General features: G+C 44.2%; 2 protein-coding genes across 2 annotated transcripts in view; both read right to left on the bottom strand.

Moving 5' to 3' along the window:
- Edem1 (ER degradation enhancing alpha-mannosidase like protein 1) overlaps positions 1-12,347 on the bottom strand; it is a 31,677-nt gene extending 19,330 nt beyond the window's left edge. The window contains exons 1-2 of the mRNA XM_005066171.4: positions 11,729-12,347; positions 3,392-3,464 (exon numbers count right to left, since the gene is read on the bottom strand). Of these exons, the coding sequence (XP_005066228.1) occupies positions 3,392-3,464; positions 11,729-12,222 (567 nt within the window). The 5' untranslated portion in view covers positions 12,223-12,347. The remainder of the gene's footprint in view (positions 1-3,391; positions 3,465-11,728) is intronic.
- Positions 12,348-16,036: 3,689 nt separating this feature from the next.
- Arl8b (ADP ribosylation factor like GTPase 8B) overlaps positions 16,037-20,952 on the bottom strand; it is a 31,171-nt gene continuing 26,255 nt past the window's right edge. The window contains exon 7 of the mRNA XM_005066172.4: positions 16,037-19,880. Within this exon, the coding sequence (XP_005066229.1) occupies positions 19,831-19,880 (50 nt within the window). The 3' untranslated portion in view covers positions 16,037-19,830. The remainder of the gene's footprint in view (positions 19,881-20,952) is intronic.

The raw sequence follows: 20,952 nt of genomic DNA, 5'->3' as shown, positions 1-20,952 counted from the left end.
ATTTTACAATCATTTTTCATAAGGACACAAACACATACACCAATAGCTAGATAGATTAATAAATGCATCAAGGATCAATGATTCTCTGGGGTGTGCCTTATTTCTTAGTGTACTGGTCTGCTATGTATTTCTCAAATCATTTTTTGGGGTACAGAGCAGAAACAGGCTTTCTGTTTACAGTTCTTCCTTTTTAAAAGAACATGAAATCTTGTTCGGGTTGCATGCAACGGTCAGGGGACTGTTTTCCCCTGGGGGCTCTTGCAGCACATCTGCAAACATCTGCTGGAAATGCTAACAAAAGAAAACTAAAACCTCAACACATTAACGCATTCAAGACCAAATAGTCTACAGTAAACCGCAGAAATGGGTCTGTTTCCTCCCAGATGTTCACCAAGAACAATGTCTGGTGCAGCTGCAGGGTTGGTATGATCTCAGATCAAGCTGGGGAAGGTGATGAAATCCGGGTACTTCAATTATGCCCTGTAAGTTGTCACATTAGAAATCACCGCCTAGAATCACCCAGGCCTGAGAAAGGCAGATTGGACAGAAGAGGGCTTCTCAGAATCTTGAAAATGCTGCTATGCAGCTCACACCTGTAAGTTCAGCACTCTGCAGACTGAGGCATGGTGGTCACCAGTTGGGGCCTCTGACTTAAAGACCAAAACAAAACAAATGGCAAGGGATATAGCTCAGTGGAAGAACACTTGCTCCAAGTCCACCAGCAAATATTAGATAGATAGTTAGATAGATAGATAGATAGATAGATAGATAGATAGATAGATAGATAGGCAGACAGACAGACAGGCAGGCAGGCAGGCAGGCAGGCAGGCAGGCAGGCAGACAGACAGACAGACAGACAGACAGACAGACACCTGTAATCATGTCACTTGCTGAAGCAAGAGACTGCTTCAAGTTTAAGGGCAGTCTAAATTTTATTTTTGAGAAGCTGTCTCAAAAATTAAATAAATCAGGCCAGTAAGGTGTGTCAGTAGAAATAATACTTGGTACAAAGTTTGGTCACTTGCATTAGATCCCTGGGACCCAAATAGTAGGAGAGAAACGAATCCTGCAAGTTGTCCTATGACCTCCACCCACATGTAGCTACACACAGACACACACACACACACACACACATACACACACACTTTTAAAAAAATTTAAATCATTTTTAAACCTCAACATAATTTTTTAATTAAATAAATAAAATGCTGTTGTATGATATATATCTCAAATAGTCAGAATTTCTTCAGTTCCTTTGAGAACAATACTATATCAAGGGGTATACCCTTAGAATACATGCTGGACAAGGGAAGATTAGTAAACATTCACTTAAACAACAATCTGCAGTCCTACTATGTACTACCTACTGTCAAGAGTACAGCAAATAACATTGGATAGGAAGACATACTGGGGGTTACCCGGAGGGCTCAGGAGAGTGAGTTTTCTCAAGCTGTCCTTGCACCTTCTAACCCTTCTCCCACAATTGTGGATTGAGTCAGCCTCTAGTAGCCTCACTGCATTAGCACTAATTATGCTGCACTTACTTGTCTGGGCACATTCTGAGAAGTGATGGTGGATGACTTAATGCAGCAGCAATCCCTTGAGAAGGAAATACTGGGAGACAAAGTGCTCTGCAACTAAAGCCTAGGAGGAAACCCAGCAGCTCTATTAGAAGCAGGGCCCAGTCCTGGTTCTACAATCTATACAAGGAAGGCGCAGGACTTATCTCAGCTTCTTTCCCGATCCTGCAATTCTACTACTAGCAAACCACAAGGCAATCATGGTGTAAATTTAGCTACCTTACCCAATTCCAACTCCTAACTGACAGCTATAAACATTCCTTAGGGATGTTAAAGGAACCAGATAAATTAAATATAGTACTTTATATAGGATTCAATAGTGTTCTAATAGTAAAGATGGTCTTGGACAAGGAAAACAGAAGGGTTTGTAAAATTAACTTTTACTAAGGAGATTGTAACACACTGGAAACGTCCCTTGGAAACCATACTCAATGGCACTAGGCCATGAAGCACATAGACACAGTCTGACAGCAGTGTGGCTTGGAGCCTTCAGGAGGGTTCTTCTGATGAGAGGCCTCCAGCTCCCCAGGACCAAAGGAGATGCCAAAGGATGAGAGGGGAAGGCAGTACACAAGCTGGCAATCCACATCTGGAGTGGCCAGCAGCCAAAACCAAGAAGCAATAATAACAGGGGTGTTCACAGAGGGCCTCATGCATGGCCAGGGACCGGGCAGACACTCCTTGGAAGCCAATAGCTACAAGTATTTGGGGTACCTCTGACCCTGGGGTCCTCTGATTTTATTCCTCAAGTACTGTGTTATAAGCTAAAAAAAAAATATGGTTGATTTGTAATAGGGAGCTCAAACACAATTGCCCCTCAGAAGGAAACCTTTGGGAAAGAGCCTCAGGGCCATGGCACAATGCTAAAGTCGGAGGGCAATTAGCAAAGATAGACAGGTAGGTGTATGTGGTAGGATGGGGACCCGAAAAGGACAAACGGCCACTCAGTTCCACACAATAAACAGAGGCTCTGACTCAGGTTTTCAGGATTACAGACAAGTTTCATACTTCACAATTTAGCTTAGTCTGGTCTAAGTATCAAGGAACACAGAGGCCGGCACTCAGTAAGACCATACATTTATCTTGTCGTATACACAGGGAAGGGAGAGGGGATGAGACACCAGGGCACAGTACCCTTTTTTTTATTAGTTGTGTCCCAGAGAACAAGCCACAGGAAGACGTGGTCTGTTTCTGGGCAGACATAGAGGCTAGAAGGTCCGTGTGGTGGTTTGAATGAGAAGTCTTCCCCATAGGCTGAGGTGTTGGGACACTTGGCCCCACTGTTGCTGCTATGTGGGGACCTTGTGGAAGCTTTGGGAGTCTCAGAATAAGTGAATGAAAATGTGAACATCCTGCTTCCCAACCCTGCTGCCATGCCATGCCTTTCCCACCACTCAGACCGGAACCATTACACAAGATAAACTCTTTCCCTTTACTTCCTTTTGGTTCTGATGTTTTATCCCAGCAATAGAAAATAAGCAATACAGTCTGTGATCTAACTAAGTAGTAACTAAGTAGTGACAAACCACAGGATGGCAAAAAAACAAAATAAGTTAAATAATAGGTTTTCTGAAAACTAGCCATGAACCCCTTCTCAACCTTAAAGGAGAGCCGTATTTCCCCTCAATTAACCTCCCAGGCTTTTCTTGCCTTCCCATTGAAGGTCATTAAGATAAATGACACTCATCAAAGCCTTCTGAGCACAGCATTTCCTGGAATTCCCACTCCTGGGGAAACCGAGCAAATACAATAAGCCCCAAAACACTTTATCTTAATTATCTTAATTAAAGAAGAAAAGGCTGAACACTTACTGCAAGTGTATCCAAGGCATCAACAAGAGTCAGGGAGTAATTCCCTAGGACATCATTGATGTTCAGATTTGAACTGAAAAAGAAAGAGTTAAAATTAAACAAAGATACTTTACATTTGAAGTGAAAGAGGAGGGAAAAAAAAGACCACAAAACTAAACACCCATCAGAAACTAAAACTGGCAATGTTCTTGATCCAGAAACAGACCATGGGTAGAACACGGGTATAGGGCGGTAGTAAGAAAAGCTCAAGGGGAAGTCCCGAGATGGGCCAGTTTACCCTCTGAGACACACTAGCACCACCAAGGATCTTTAACCCTGTCTAACCTCAAAACTCTCTTAATGCCGGGCGTTGGTGGAACACGCCTTTAATCCCAGCACTCGGGAGGCAGAGACAGGTGGATCTCTGTGAGTTCGAGGCCAGCCTAGTCTACAAAGCGAGTTCCAGGACAGCTTTCAAGACAATACAGAGAAACCCTGTCTTGAAAAACCAAAAAAAAAAAAAAAAAAAAAAAAAACTCTCTTAATTTCACAACTGTTAGGAACTAAGGAAGGATCCTGTCATATGACCTAGAATTTCTTCACTGCTCAAACTGTGACACACAATGAAAACTAATACATCTGGGAAGGCTAGACAAACACTGAAAATGGCCTGATATAGCTGAAGAAATTCAGGTCATGGATTTCCCTGACTCCTTGTCTTATTACCACAAAGTCAGGAAATAATTCCAGAGGCTGAAAGGAAGAAGGAAATGATAATAAAAGAAATAAGACAACTGCTTAAAGATCTCACTCACTATAGACCAAAGAAAGAAAACTCTACTTTCATTTCCAGCCACAGACTCATTCACATCTGGTATTCTCCATCTCCTCTGCATGCCAGCTGCCTTTACATCATCCTAAAGGGCCCCTGCACCACTTCCTTCCTGCAGAAGAAGTTTTAAGGGCAGCGTCTCACAGTTCTGATGGCTTGGCCTGCTGTATCTCTCTAAGAGGCCTATGGCGACCGCTACGGGGACTCGGTAGGAAGGTGCTTGATGCTAACCCTCAGAACCTGAGCTCAATCCCCAGGACTCACACGGTAGGAGAACACCGAAGCCACAGCTATCCTCTCACCTGTACACATGACACACAACCACACACAATAAGTATAAAAATAAAAGAAAATGCCTGTGGGGCTTCATTCACAGTGAAATGGAACTTACATAAAGAAGCAGCCACAAACAGCTTGCACGTCTGACTTTGATCTGAACCTTCCATGGCTCTATTTTGTGTGTGCTAGGCACTTAACAGAGGACAAAGAATCTACAGCAAAAAAAGCCAAGTTCCCAGAGGGGATTACACAGGAACCAAAGCAACCAATAGCATCTCGGGAAAACTGCATTTGTTCCTTCTAGTTGACTCTCTAAAGAGACTTACATGATGGAAAAGGTGAGAGCTATGGCTTCTAACAGCTCTCTCAAAGGCAGTGCCAAGCACACAGGAATTCCCAAGGGTTGGATGAGGTAATATATTACCTTCCCACCCCCCTTATTTATTAAAGCTTGCCTGAAGATTCAGAAGGCAAAGTCAGCCACAAGCCATAGAAGCCGGGCACACACCTTTAATCCCTGCATCCAGGAACTAGGAGGTGGTGGGACACACCTTTACACCTAGGACTCAGGATTAAGAGATAGAAAGATCTCTCTGAATTCAAGGCCACCCAGGGATACACGAAATTGAATGAGTCTAAAAGAGTAACAGATCACAGGCCTTTAATCCCAGCACCAGAGAGTATTAAAGATAGAAGCAGGGTCTTCAGCAGTCAGTATGAGGCATTCCTTCTCCAGCCACACTGAGGAGAGGCAGCAGCTTGAGAAGTGAAGAGCTCGAGCAAAAATCAACACTTTAGCCTGAGCTAGTGGCCGGCTGCTTTGCTTCCCTGATCTTCAGCTTAAACCCCAATATATGTCTCTGGGTCTTTTATTTATTCGTGTTATAGTTAGAGGGAGGGTCAAAGCAGACATCCTCATGTTCAAGTGTGTCCTCAAGAACACTTGGCTGTGGTTAAATATTTAACCTCAGGGCTATTCTGCTCAGAAACAGAGTGAGCTCCAAACACTCACCTCACCAGAAAATGGCTGCCATATCATTTAGCATCCCAACTGAAAGCTGAACAAGCGCTCCATATCACCTGGCATTACATAATAATCTGGAGCAAGTGCCACCCTCCCGAGCTGCCCAGCGCCGTGCATGGCAGGCGTGAGTAGTTTTGAGCACCTTCCTATGTTTACTGTGCCTTTTCTTAGTCAATACATAAAAGGGACACAGTGTTCGAGCTGGGTACACACAGCTACTGGCACACTGCTTGTCTTGCATGTTGGGATGCTGGGTTTGAACCTCAGCCCTGACCCTGCCCAAACAACATTAAATCCTCAATAACACTGGCCAAAGAGTCAGGAACAATTGGTAACAGTTGCCAGTGCTGTTTTTTTTAAATGTATTTGTAGTAACTATAATAGTTCCATTCTAGTCAGAAAAATCCACTTACAGATCTAGAATGTTCACTAGAACATTTTGAATTCTTTCCTACCAAGCAATGCTTAGACAGCAAGATCATGTCTCAGAAAAAAAAATAACAACCATAAAATAATGCAAATTATCAAAGTAGGAAGAAGAGGGTAGAGAATGAAGGAAAAATCAAGATTCCATAAAACAAGTGGTCCTAGCCCCACAGCACGACATTTCCCGCCCCCATCTGTCACCCCAGCCTGCAGACGACTCAGGTCTGCTCTGTGGACATGCTTATTGTAGTCCTGTCTCACCTAGCAGCTCTTGAGGAAGTCAATCTTTCAGCACAAGGCAAAAATCAAGAGTACAAGCGGTCCTATGTAAGCAGCTGATGCAATCACAACTCAACCCCCCTAACTCATCGTAAAAGCTCATGGCGATCATTCCACTGTGACACTCTGAAGTCCTTAGTACCTCTAAACAAACCAAAGCAAAGAAGAAAAAAAGCAAAGGATGAGGAGGGTGCAGAAGAAGAGGAAGAAAAGGGGACAACAAAGATGAAGACCAAGGTCTCTCTGCTAGAAAGTCTTTGATTAGGTAGCTAATAAAAGTCAAGCAGACACGTGGGAAAACAAAACAAAAAAACTGTGCTTGCATAAACTCAACCTGGGACAGCTGTTTGGAGATCTTATCTTTCGGGTGTGGGTAGAGAGATAACACAACAAACTGAGCACTCAAGGACTTAGTAGTCCACAGGAAAGCAAAGGAGACAGAACTCAGTTCTCAACAGTTAAAATGGGGAATGGTGGCTCTCAGCAAAGCAATCAAACCCCTAACGAGCAAACCAAGGAGAATCCCCTTCCACAGCTCACGGAAGACTTGTGCGTGACTCTGAAAGATTTTTAAAGCAGGAATTCTGAAGGAGGCCATCTGTGTGCGTGTGTGCGTGTGTGCGTGTGTGCGTGTGTGTGTGTGTGTGTGTGTGTGTGTGTGTGTGTGTGTGTGTGTGTGTACATTTTAACTGTTTCAGAACTGAGTTCTGTCTCCTTGGCTTCTCTCTGGACTACTAAGTCCTTGAGTGCTCAGTTGGTTGTGTTACCTCTCTACCCACACAGTAAGAAGCCTGAGCAGGATTTCTGGTGTCCAGCCATCTCCCCCATCTTACTGCCTTGAGACAGGGTCTCTCAGCAAACCTGGAACTCACCAGGCAGTCAGCAGGCCCCAGCAATCCTGTCTCCACCCCACAGTGTTTGGGTTACAGACATGGAGTGATCACACCCTGCTTTTTACTTGCTTGCTAGGGATTCAAATTCAAGTCTTCATACTTAACAGCAAACACTCCTGACCACTGAGCCATCATCTCCGGAGGCCAGAAGGAGGCCATCTTGTCATCTTAAACTAGAGTGACTAGGGACAAACTAGGTGAGGAACCGACATTTGACCTGTTCACTTGGAATCTTCTTTTTGTTTTAAGAATGTGGTTTGGGAGACAGGGTGGAGTCAAGCACAGTCACAGGCCCAAACCCCCAATTTATAGTTGCCATCCACAGGATTACAGAAACATCTAAATGTACTCAAAGGTTTGAATTTGGATTCTACAACCCAACAGCTGTCAGGAGCTGTACTGAGAGTGGCTGTTTTCACAGGGTTCAAGATTTGTTTACTTCATGGTAACGAGGGGCCCAGGTCTATCAAGATAAGCATCAAGAGGGTGTGACTAAAGAGAAATGACACAGCCAGGTATGTATGCAGACGGATCAGAAGCCTAAGTCATCCTCTGCCACCTAGTCAGCTGAAGGCCAGGCTGTATTACATGCGACTCTGTCAAAAAAGAAAGAGAGCACTCACATTTTGTTTTTGTCCTGTTTTAGGTAACAGTCTAATGGCAAGTTCATTCTTTTTAAAAATAATATTAGATAATGATGATGAACCTATTTGAATTTTGAAGTCTGAGGTAAAGGTACACTTTGTTATAACTCCAGGCGGAGGCAGGAGAATCCTAAGTTTGAGTACAGCATGGTAGACTCTGTCTCAAAGCAATTTTTTGTTACTTTACTTTTTGTAGCATTAATATTGAATTAAGGCCCTCCTACATGCTAGGCAAGTACTCTACAACTGAAATATGTCCCAAGACCTCAAAATAACATTGTATTTTGAATGTGTGTACATGATTCCACATAGAGACCAGATCACCTGGGGCTCGGGTTACAGCAGTGTTGAGAACAGACTCAGTCCTCTGTAAGAGGGGCAAGCACTTTTCACAATCAAAGTCTAGTTCTTCAAGGGCCAGGAATGTAGCTTACTAGCAGATCACTTATCTGGAATGTGCAAGCCTTGGGTTCAATTCTTGGTATTAGAAAAAGAATATGTTTAAGCCCTTTAGTTAGACTTTACTTGGGAAATGTAATATTTCCTACTTGTTCAGAACCAGAATGACAAAGCACGGGCTTGAAACTCTCCTAAAAGTAACAAGCACAAGAGGATCTACACTACAGAGAGGGGGCTAACAAAACAAAACCAAACTAAGCTTTCTAGTCCTTGAACAGTGTGAGGGTCTGCTCAAGGCCACAAAATCCCAGTGCTTTTTCACCACGTTAGAAACACTAAGGCTTGCCAACCAAACGACAAATGCTACCATTCCCCAACACTACTAATGCTGTCATCCCAGAGACCTGATTTCAAGGCATAGAAACTGCCACTGTATAACCAAAGCAAACCACTACACTTACCACAGACCTCTAGAAAGGTCAATGCACCTCAAGATGCCACTGGAACCAACAATTTCAACCAACCACCACACCTGATTTTGCTGAAGAGTCCCCACCCCCAACCCTAAATGTTCCAGAACATGCTTATGGCTCATTACAATAAATAAATAATATCGTTAAAGGCAGGTCCAGTAACACAGGGCCTGTGACTCCAGCTACTCGGGAGTCTGAATCAAGAACGCAAATTCAAGGCCTGCCTGAGCTGTGGGACAAGCTGAAAGCCAGCCTGTTCAACTGAAAAAGACTGCCTCAAAACAGAAAGTGAAAAAGAAGCGGGAGGCCTTTAGCTCAATGGAAGACTACTTGCCTAGCAGCACAAGGCCCTAGTGTAACAGGCACTTAGAAACTGCTGCTGCTGCTGCTGCAAAACTTGACGTCTCACTTGAGCCCACAGAGGAACTCAAAAGAGGAAGAAAGGCTGCCATTCCCATCTTCCCTTTGCATGTGTCTCCTTTCCTTTGGGTCATCCTGCTTCTCCACACATGGCCATGGTAATCTAATCAGGACCGAGTATGTAAAAGCCGTGATTCATACCCTCTCATTCTTGTTAAGACTGAAGGCATTGTCTTAAACCTGTGTTTACCTTAGACTGCCCATGAAGAGAACACTCATCTATGATGGGGAGGCTGTACTCTATCTCCTTCCAAGAACTAGGTTTAGGTGAAGACAACTAAGAACACAGTATCACTGCAAGAGCCCACCTTGCAGGACCTGAGCTGACACTGGAGTGACCAAAACCACAGTTTGACCCAGAATGCGTCTATCTCTCACCCTCTGTCCCAACCCGTCCTCTATTTGAACCTCATGGCAGGGTCCTGAAGCCAAACTCGGGGACAGTTGGACCCCTTTATTTGTCCCTCTTCCTAGGGTGTTAATTCTCTTGGCTCTGCTCTGTGCCAGTAATTGTCACTTTGGCACCTTGGGATGAGTGACCAAGCTTCGCTTACTAGGACAGCTGGGGCCAGAGCTTTTACTGTAACACTCTGGATATGCTGGGAACCATCCTCAGTATGAAAGAAAGACAGACTGACAGACAGAAGAAAGAAAGAGGAACAAAAAAAGGGTCAAAAGAATCGTGTTAAGGAAGAGCCACTTTCTGAGGAAGCGCCACGTCATCAGGACAGCAGTTCCTAGTCCAGAAAAAAAGAAATGAGACAATGAGGCCTAACGGAAGGGAACCATAATCCTGTCACCTGGACACACGTCATCCTTAAGATTCAGTTGGGACTGTATCAGAAATGCTCTGTAAAATACTCCAGGGAGGAGCAACCCAACAGTGGTCATATACAGCTTTTCAAAGCTTGTTTTGTGTCTGGATGTCAATTGCTGCCAACGCTATTGGTACACAAATAAAAATACTGTCTTTGCAAAATAGAAAATCCAAAATAGGCACACACTATAGTTCAACTATGTAAAAACAAACAAGCAAATAAAATGTGTCACCATATGGACAGGAACTGACAGAAAAGAGCTACTGAAAATAACTAATGGGATTTTTCAGTTTCCCCTCCCATATTTAAAGAAATGTATTCTCACAAGGCAGAGGGGAGGGTAAGGGAGGGGAGAGGAGGGGAAATGGAACTGAAGAAAACATAACCATAGATATGAAGTCTCCCCTGTGTCTCTTATGAGTGAGGCAACTCATCCACTCCCTATAATCCAAAAAAAAGGAGTAGTGTTACTTCGAAATAAATTTAGTTTTCCCCCAAAGGAACTGAGAGAAAATACATTTATAGGAAAGGAGAGCTGAAATGTATGCCTGGAAGAAAGCAGGAAACAGAGGGGGGGGGTCATATGTTCAAAAGCTGACATGTCTAAGCAAGACAAACAGTTCATCCGTCCCATAGAACCATGCAAAGCCCAGTGCCTCTGTGTAGGATGCTCCCATGCTATTAGCTCATCAGGCTGCAAATTAAGACACAAACTTACACTTAAGCAACTCATTATGCCCTTTTAGAGTATTAGCTTTCCTTTAAAGAAAACTTTTAGTGGTGTTTTGTTTTGAGTGTGCACGAGTGTCCCAGAGGTGTGTAGAGGTCAGAGGACAGCTCGGGGAGTCTCGCCAGTTCTCTTTCTCCTTCCTCCTTGTGGGTCCTGGAGGATCAAACTCAAGCCCTGAGCTTAGTGCCAAGCGTCTTTCCTGGCTGAGTCTTCTCACCAGACGTTAGCTTTTCTTTCAGAATCTAAGAATCCTCCACTGCATCCCACCAGGAGAAGGAAAATACACACACCAGGTGTCCAAGGGTGCCCATGTGTGTGGTGCCAGGACAACGAATAACCCAACTCCACTCCCATCTAGAGAGGAAACACCACAGTCACCAACAGGCCTGACTGGGTCGGTGACAGTGCACACCCTTCAGGGAGGAGGACCTAGCTTGGCTGGGTGCTCTGTTGTCTTGGACTTTGAAGTCACTCGAGTAACCCTGGAACTCCACCTTCCCATACGTGGCTAGCAGGCTGGGATGACTGCCTGACATTCTGACAACACCATCACCCCACTAATGTTTACGATGGTACCAAGCAATGACAGTGTCAGTCAAATCAGCCTTCCTTAGCAAATCTGGGCCAGGCAACATCCATCCCTCCCGACTAGCTCTCCTCAGCCGAGGAAGCGGCCCCTAGGAATGAGAAGCGCTAACCTCCCCTCGCTATCCCCGGCGCCCAGTTTACTGGATGCCCCCCTTTTCGGATCCGGTTCCTTAATCTTTGTATTTAAAAAGCCTTGGGTGTGGCGTTCTGATCAGGAGTGGGGAGGGTTCGTTCTGAAGCTGCGGTTTCCAAAGGAAGCCTATAGCTGGCACTTAGATAATTTGTCCACCTGGGAGCAGCGGCATGTCTTGCCACTGTGACTGTCCCTTGCGGACTCTGGCCCTCAGTTTCCCCAACTACAACAGAGAATGACAGGGACAGCAGTCCTGAAGTTTGGAGGGTCCGGGAGAATCAAGAGGACAGCAGTACACCGGGCGGCGGGGAGGGGGAACCTCGGACTGCGGCGGACCTTAAAGACCCTGGTATATCCCCTAGGGGACCCGGAGGGGCGGAAGGCGACGTGCGGGGCGTCCGGCGGGCTTGGGCTACTCACGGGTCCCCGCGGTCCGGCCCCCGGCCGCGGCAGTAGATGGGGTTGAGCTCGTCCTGCGGAAAGGCGTGCGCCATGTAGTTGTCGTAGCCGAAGACGAACATGCCCCGCGCCAGGTCGCGCATCTGGGCACGCAGCTGCGGCGGGAAGGCGCCGCTGTAGCGCCGCTCGTACTCGTCCGGGCCGCAGCCGCGGCCGCCCAGAGCGTAGCCCCAGTGCGCCGGGCCGCACATGCCGGGTCCCGACCCCGACTCCGGCCCCGGCGGGGTCTCGAGCCGCTCCTCCGTCCCGCGTCTTGGCCGATGCAGCCAGGCCGGGCCTCCGGGCGGACCCACCGGCTCCGAGCCGTCGAGGCCCCTCAAGCGCTGGAAGCCGAAGCTGAGCGGAAAGCGCTGGTAGAAGCCCATGCTGGGCCCCAGCCCGAAGACCAGCCAGAGCACCGCATGGAGGCCAAGGCGCAGCAGCACCAGCCCCAGGACGAGCGCTCGCCATTGCATGGTCGCGCGGCTGCCGCGGGCATTATTTTGAAGGGCCGGGCGCGTCCCCAGCCGACCGCCGCCCCGCGCGTCCGCCCGGGAGCCCGCTCACTTCCCCTTTAAGGAACTCCCTCGTGACGCACCAGGAACTGGCCCATTGTCCCCCGCCCCGCGGCCCGGCCCGGCCCGGCCCGACCCGCCAGGCCCCACGTTCGACCGCCGGCCGCCCGGGATTGGCCTCGCCGGGGTCGGCCTCGAGGGGCGCGGCCCGGGACTCCCTCCCGCTCTATAGGTCACCCGTATCGCAAGGCTCCGCCCCGCCTCAGGACCACGCCCCCTGGGCGGATCCGAGTCAGGTCGGGCTTGCGTGGCGAGCCTAGGTCGCTTTAGCTTAGGGAGAGAGAACTTCCAACCAATGGGAACGCAGCACGGGAGCTCCAAGCGCGGTCACCGACGCGGCCCCTGACCCTCCCTTACTCGGGTAAATGATGCTCCTGGAATGTTTATTGGTCTGAGGTTGGATGGGACTCTCTACTCCAGATCTGGGGTAGAAGGGGTGAGAAAGTTAAGAGCCTGGGCCATTAGGCAAAGAAGATGCCTGTGCATATCCAGGAAAGATTTCTTAACTTGGGTGGGAGTGGGACTCCCTACGTCTCAGACTGTACAATACCCCATCGGGTTTTTTATTGGAACGCCTTAACTTGAAGAATCATCTTGATACTTCTAAAATACTCCGAGATCCCGTCCTATCCCAACAGGGCGGGAGGTGGGTCTAACGCCAAACCATTTTCATTAGAACTATTTAAATAACTCACTTTCTTGACCCTCCCACCATCTCTACAGTGTAAGGCAACAGCGACCTAGGAAATGTAGGGCAGATTTGGGGTATAATCTTTTTAAACCCTAATTCCTATAATTAAGCAGGTTACGTATTGTATCTCTTAAGGACTGTGGCTTTCGTGTAAACACTCGACACTTGGTGCACCTATCAGTTTTGCTTTCCCTAAGTTTACACCGTGTGTCTATCAAACTTAAAAAGTAGGGGAAGCAACCACATCACTGGTTCATGTCACCAATCATCAAGGCAGTGATGGGGATGATTTAGGTAAATCGCGTGTGACATTCTCATTCCACTTTTGGGGCCAAAGGAGTTCCTGAAGTGCCATTGAGTACAATAGAGCAGCCAGCGAACAGCACAGTTCTTTGGGTTAAGAGTTTATTTTGGGAGAGTCAAAGGCCCAAGCAGTTTACAAAGGTGGGGGCGGGGGTAGAAAGAGAGGGAGGGGAGGAGGGAGGGAGGTGCCTGGGGAGAGTTCCGGAAGTCCTACTCCAGCTCTTGACCATGAACGGTTAGATTCTACCTCCCCAGAGCTGGCATAAACTGAATGTGAACATTAAGATATGTTTTGTTAAACTACTTTTGTGCAAATTTTAGCTTAAATTTATCTTGCATTCATTCTAGTCAGCTGTCAGCCACACCGATGACAGCACCTGTTCTCACATTACAAAAAAATAAGCCCTAATTTTAAAATATGAGTCTTAAAAACTAAAGAAAACCAGCCAACTTACGAAAAATGCTTTTCATGGCACAAGTGACAACAGGTGTCAGAATAGGTTTTGGGGACACTATCATGTATTCCCACTTTTATCTTTGTGGAAACCTCTGAAAGTGGAGTGTCTGTGACTGGCCCTTTAGACGAGAACTTCTCAGATTGAATGTAACTGATGAAACTGACACATCTGTATCTAAGCAGAAAATCCATCCTTAAAAACAGTTCTGAACTAGGATCTGACTGTCTAATTTGTTTACTTCCAATTTGCGATCCTCCTGCCTCAGCTTCCAATTACAGGTTTGAACCACCACACCTAGCTAATAAAACATTATTTAAGAAAAAGTTGGTGGTAGAATTTTCCAAATACATTCTCACAAGAGCATCACGGGAATGGCATGAGAAGACATCACTTTCATTTTAAGGACAGCTTTACTGTGCAGCTCTCAAGAAGAGACAGCTGAGAATCCAGTCTTGCTGAGTAACCTTGCTAAGTTAGTTTCTGCACCTGTTTCCTTAGCTGCAAAAAAAAAAAAAAAAGAAAAGAAATCCCCCATTTTAAGAACAGTACTTACCACAAACTCTCATACACTCACATAAGGCACTTGCAACAGTGCTATACTCACAGCTGGCCCTACTAATGAGACTATTTTGTATGGAAAAAAAATAAGAGAAACTGGTATGCCACCAGACAGAAGTTACCTTTATGTGGGTGGGACCAAGATAATATTAGTCTTGTGGAAACAAGGGTCTTTGTCTATTAAAAGTTAACTTACTCAGCCAACTGTGGAGGCTCACGCCTTTAATCCCAGCACTTGAGAGTCAGAGGCAGGAAGATTCCTGTGAGGTCCAGGCAGCCTGGTCTTTATATCAGAAAGTCAGGGATACATAGTGAGACCCCCATCTCAAAAAAAAAAAAAGTTAACTTATTAACTGAGGATGCCAAGACAGGAGGATGTCTTTGAGACCAAAAGGCTAAAACTAGCCTGAGCAGCATCATGTCTCCACTTTCCAAAAAATAAATAGCAGTCGTGAACTTTCTTTCTCTCAGCCAGTTTTAACTGCTATCCCAAATGTGGCACCTACCCATGAAGAAGTGACATTATGTGTGTACCAGACCTCCAGCTCATTACTTACACTGTCACAAAGAAAAATCACCTTAATACTCATCTGTCTGTGAACTATAGCAAATGGTATGGCAAACAAAAGGAATTTGAATCTCTCTTTGCAGAATGTGAATAGAAATGAAATTACAAAACACAGAAACAAACTAACCCATTGTGTGGGATATATTGTGTAACAACTGAGGGCAGACCACTGTTGGAGATGAGAAGAAGGGGAGGGAGATACAATAATGACTGGCATTCTCTGCCCCATGTCAACAGCAAAGGCTGAGAGAGGTCTGCTTGGCTCTCTATCCCTCCCTTAGTTTGAAAGGAAGTATTTCCCAAGTGTTCCAGGTTTCTCAAAAGCTGAAATAAATTGTTGCTGAGCCTACAGTAGCTATGAAGTATTATATGTTAGTTCTAAAAAGCTTAGCCCAAAATTCTTAATAGGCATACATTTCCTCAGTTGACAAAGTAAAATCACCTGCAACTATAAATGCCTTCCCAAATGTGAGCCTTTGTTTTAATAGCACCTCCTTCAAATCTGAGTTGTTACATCATTCTGTAAATTGTTATGACTAGCCCTTCACTATATTAAAACTAAGTTGGGTGGGGGTAAAGATATCTGTATTTTCAAGTAGATGGCACATAAAACACTTAGTCACTAGGCAAGTGGGCATTGTGTGTCTGCTGTAGCTACTGTCCAAATCTCTAATCTGACAGAATCACTCCTTCTTAAGAAGCTGGGTTAGAAATCCTCCTCATTCAGTAGATTGGAAAGATAGGACTTCAGAAACTTACCAGGGATACCACTAGTTAATAACAAAAAAGAGGAAGCATTGTCCAAAGTGCCAATCTGACACTCTTTTCATAAGCAGGTTACGTCAGCATGTTAAACTAAGACCTCTTCCCCACATCACTTCCTTTTACTGACACGTCTTGTAAGGCCCAGCAAAATGAGGTCGGGGTATCTTTCTTTCCTCCTGATTCCTGCTGGGATATCTACATTACCTAAGTGTGGTAATTCTGTTTTAAAATGGATTATCCTGCAAGTGAGACCTTGTTAATGAAATGGCGTAATGGATGACTTCTGATATTGCTTAGATTAAGAGTTTACTCATTGCATACTATCTAGAATGTCAGTGACTTGTTTCCCTAAGAAAATGGAAGAAGCATCAATGACAAGGACACCACTTTTATTAATAGCTCAATTTTAAACAAAAATCTGCAGAGGTTATTTACTAACAGGAAACACCTGCTGTGGGTTGCCAACTTGTGGAACAGCAAACTTAGAGGAAGCTACTATTTGCATGACTGTTTTCTTTCCCAAGTTTCCTGACTCAATGGTGCACTGTTAGAGGAAGGACATTCAGTTTTCCACAAAAACGTAAATATTCTAAACAACGAACATGATGGTTTCCTCACAATGGCATATTTTCAAAGTAAAGCACTTGCCAACAGGATGTTATTACAGATTGATACCTTCTATACCTCATTTAAGTTTCCACCCTCCAGACTTTCTGATAGGCTGTAATTACCAAATCAACCTGATTCAACTGTAGATACAAAAGGAAATCACTTTCTCAGCCAAAAATAAAGTACACTAAAGCAGTCATGGTCCAAAACACCCAATTTATGTATCATAGTCGAAGACTAAATTTTATAGACATCTCTTATTTTAGCCATATACCCATCATTCCAACACTCAAGAGGTGAGGAAGGAGGATCTTGAGTTTGACTCCAGTCTGGGCTACAAAGCAAAACCTTGTCTGAAAATAAACAAAGACACTAATAAATTCTCCATTTTTTTAACTAAGCTAAATGTGTACTTTGAATGTCCTCCCCAGCCCTATTCAGACTTAACATTACTTGCTACTACCAATTTCACAAAATAAAACCTTGTGATAGAAATGCCAAATCACACACCCAATTAGTAATACAGAATGACAGTATATACAGAGAAAGTCTGCCTAACTTAACTAAAACCATTTCTACAATGGCTCTCATTTAAAAAAAAAAACAACAATATATTTTACAGTTCAAATGATAACATTTTAGCAAAATGGGCCAAATACCTTGCTCTAAAAATGGGACTTTATAGAAAAGTCAACATTTTTATTTCTTCATGTGTATGTATGGCTTGCATGTCTGTGTACAGTCCCACGTTCAGGGGTGTGGAGATGTGTGTACTTGGAACCCAAAGGTTTATGCTGGGTATCTTCCTCAATCATTTTCTACCATATACGTTGAGGCAGTGTCTCTCAGATAGACCCAGATCTCACTGACTCAGCTAGTCCAGTGGGACACATTGATGCTCCCCTCCTCTCCAGTCACGGGATTAGATAAGCTACCACACAGGTCTAACATCTATTGCTAGGGACCCCAGCTCTAATTTAGTACGTTTCACACATTAAGCCGTCCCTGCATGTTTAAGCATGAAAATATATGCACTCTGAAGTAGACATGTCTTGGAATTTCAGTTTCTTAATTAGGGCTTTGATTTTTTTTTCTTTTAGAAGCTGGGATGTAGCTCAGTGGTGGAGGGCTTTCCTAGAATATGCAAGAGCCCAGGTTTACTTCCTGGCAGTATACATTTTTTAAATAAATTGGACAATAAAATTCTTTACTAGTTCCTACCACCTAAATTTGGGGATAGAGCAGAGAGGGTATTGGCTCGGTGGCATCAGAGTGTCTGCCTAGCAATGGTGAGGCTCAATTCTCAGTGCCCATACACTAAGTGCCACTGCAGTTTAGTAATAAAAGCTCCTCTCCAAACAAGAGAGAAAGGAGGGGATCATAGTATCAGTTCGTGGATATTGTAGAAATTTATTCCTGGTTCATCCCACTAACCCAGTCCTTTGCAGCTGAGATGATAGCTTCTTTCCAGCACATGGTCGGTGGAGCCCTTTTCAGGTAATTGTCTTTCCACTCCATTCCAAAGATCTGTACCTTTCATCACGATGCACATTTTAAGGTACAATTGTCAATGCAACCCTCAAAATGCAAGTTTATTGAATAAAGCTGAGAAGAGCAGTAAACAGACAAAAAAATGCATCCAGACCTAAATAAAAAAATTTACGTATTTACAAAGTTCAGTAACTGTTAGTTTTCACATGCAGAGGTTATGCACAGGAAAATGTTGGTAGTAGCTTTTAGATGTCCTGAAATGCTGGAAAGCAATGAAAAGACACACAAACACATTAAGGTTTAGCTATAGGTCAATTAACAAAAACCTATGCAGTCCCCACTTAGTCATACATTCTGGTTCCAGTTCCTCCTTTTAGGCACAAGCAAGTTGCCACATTCTTTGAAATGGTTCGCAGTGACCATTACTCGTGTTGGGCTACATGAGCAAGTTTAAATAACCCTTCATTCAAACCACCCATCCCATCCTCTGGGAAGAGTGCAACATGCTTCCATAAAGAAAAGAGAATTTTAAAGCTCAGATTCTCATTAAAAATGTGAATGGAGAAAACAAGTAGTGTCTGTGCAACACAGTGCAGTTATTTGTACAGAATATTTTTAAGGCCATGGCAGTCTATAAATGAAAACAGTATTCATTAAAAGAACTTACTGCTGACTACACTTGGAGTGCTCAACACATCAGAATATGTACTGTCGACGTAAGAGCTGCTTAACAGAAGAGACAAGTCACACACAGTGTGAGGCAACACATAAGCAGATGTAAGCACAAGGTTTTATCACTACATCGGCATGAGTAACATTTTACAGGTGAACCAGTATTAATATGTCCCTTTATGTACGTGGAGATCACTAAGCTATAAAATATGATCGTTCGAAGTTTTTGTATAGCTCTGTATCATAGAAGCAAACAATAAACAGTATTGGTTCCTCGGTTCTCTCCATGGCCGATCAAACAACCTGTAGACGTTGCGCATGATTAGATTAAGCAGGCAGGTCTAGAGTTGTCACAATCAAGAAGTCTAGTGGCACCAGTGAAAAGAGTGCCAAACCTTACAATGGTAAGAATAAAATAAGAATTTGTAAGTATCCTTTGTGCTGAAAGTCAACTTCATGACTAGATATAAAAAGTCAGGAGTTAAGGGTGTCATGCAGAAGCACAGGGTGGGTGACTGGAGACAAAGGACAGACGTGTGTTCACACAAAGTCAGACATTCTTAACGGGTTTTATTACACTAGCTGGAATGCTCTAAATTCATGAAAACGTTTGAAAAAAATCTTCAATTCCCATCCCTTTAAAAAACGGTGTTAAAAGGGGAAAAAAAACTAATGATCTGGACAGATACTAAAGAGCATGCTGTAACTCTTCCCATCTTCCCAAATGCTATCTGGTTGACAGAGGAGTCTCAGAAAGCAGAATGTTTAAATTTACCAGGTAGGAAGTCTCCAGTGTAAGGGTCTCACTGTGCTAACCTGGTGCCTCTGCTAACTCTTGGCAGACCAATTATTCCTACGTTGTAAGTCTACATTTCACATGCATATGTGAGATAGGATAAACATTACATGTTCATATCCCACATGAGTCAGGCTTGGAAGTTTTTCTAAATACTGTGTGTGGCACTAGCAATTCCATGCTGTATCAAGTCAGTACCAGTATAAGCTACTGGACTCAATAACGAAATAGGTAGACATTTACTGAAAACCAATACAAAAATCTGGCCCAGAAAGACCAGAATGGTAATATGCAATTTTCTTAATTTAAGATGGTCAAAAATGTGGGTTTTTTTTTTTTTAAGAAAGAAAGGAAAGAGGCCTCTACACACTAGACAAGTGTGTGAAGCCTTTTAGTGTGTGCTGACTTTATCATGACAACTCCAGCTGATTTGTTATGAAGGATAGGAATATACATCTTCAGCAGTGCACATGAGAAATAAACTCTGAGAAAGGCAATTTCTTGGGTTTAGGAAGGACCATGTTCTGGGAAGTACTTCAGAGGAACGGACAGTAGTTCTAGGATTATAGCCAAGAAGGACTGGAAGACGTCAGATGTCTCAGCTTCTTCGGGATTTTGAGTGTTGAATAAGCCACTGAAGTGTGATATCTAAAGGCAGGGAAAGTGAGAGTTAAGAAATCAGCATTACAAAACTAAATACACAGACAATACTTAAACTGTCCAAGATGCTAGGTCTCTTCTGAATCTGAACTCCATCACCAGAGCTTCAAGAGGACAATGTGAGAAACTATCAGATACTGAACATGATTTGGTACCTTTACTTACTGCCCATCAGATCAGGAGCTAAACGCCAGGAAGGCAATGGAAGGACTCTCTGACCTCAAGAAACTTGTAACTATACTAATAAAGGTAGAATTAATCATCTGGGCTTTGATGTCACACAGAGACTGGCAGACAAGGGAAACCACAGTCTCAGAAGGCATGCCCCCCTGCAGAACATGAGCGGCTGCTAAGATGTGGCTAAGACACAAGGAAAATGTAGTTCCCAGTTGCTGTGGAACTAGACACCTAAACCACGGCTTTATAACTTTGTGGCATCTGGAGTTGACTAATTCTCACTTCATGAGGTGAACCTTTCCTGTGCCTCACAGAATGGTTTAGAACATCCATGGCCTTAACAACTATGTGCCAGCCCCACCATGACAACCAAAATATCTTGAGGGAGTTGTATTCAGCCATAAAGAACAAAATTACAGTATCTGCACATATTTCACACAAGCATATACGCACCAAAAACAAAACAAAAAACCATAAAAGCAGAGGTATGGGAACTGTCCGGGGAAGAGTGAGCTCAGCAGGACCAAGGTGGGAACAAAAGAGAGGAAAGAATATGAGCAAAGTATGACTTTTGTGCATGCAACTGTCATAATGAAACCCATTTCTTTTGCACTAAAAATTAATTTAAAAACAATGTCTCCTAGGGAGCACAAGGTTTGAGTCGTGCTCAATAAATACGGTAGTGCTAGCAAGTTAGGACTTTATTCTAATAATTCTAAGGGAATTACTGGAGAACTTGAAATGTTAGCAAGCCGGCAAGTCCAACATTACAACCTGGAGGGCTGCACGATGCAGACTGACTCTGCCCAACTGGACGGGACAGAAAGGAATGAAAACCTGACGCAATCCAAACACAGTGTACAGAGAAGATGCACGTATGACT

The sequence above is a fragment of the Mesocricetus auratus genome, unplaced genomic scaffold (assembly GCF_017639785.1).
Source record: "Mesocricetus auratus isolate SY011 unplaced genomic scaffold, BCM_Maur_2.0 Super-Scaffold_100676, whole genome shotgun sequence".
NCBI classification, from domain to species: Eukaryota; Metazoa; Chordata; class Mammalia; order Rodentia; family Cricetidae; genus Mesocricetus; species Mesocricetus auratus.
Note: the sequence above shows the minus strand (reverse complement) of the source record. Positions and strands in the feature narration are given on the sequence as shown.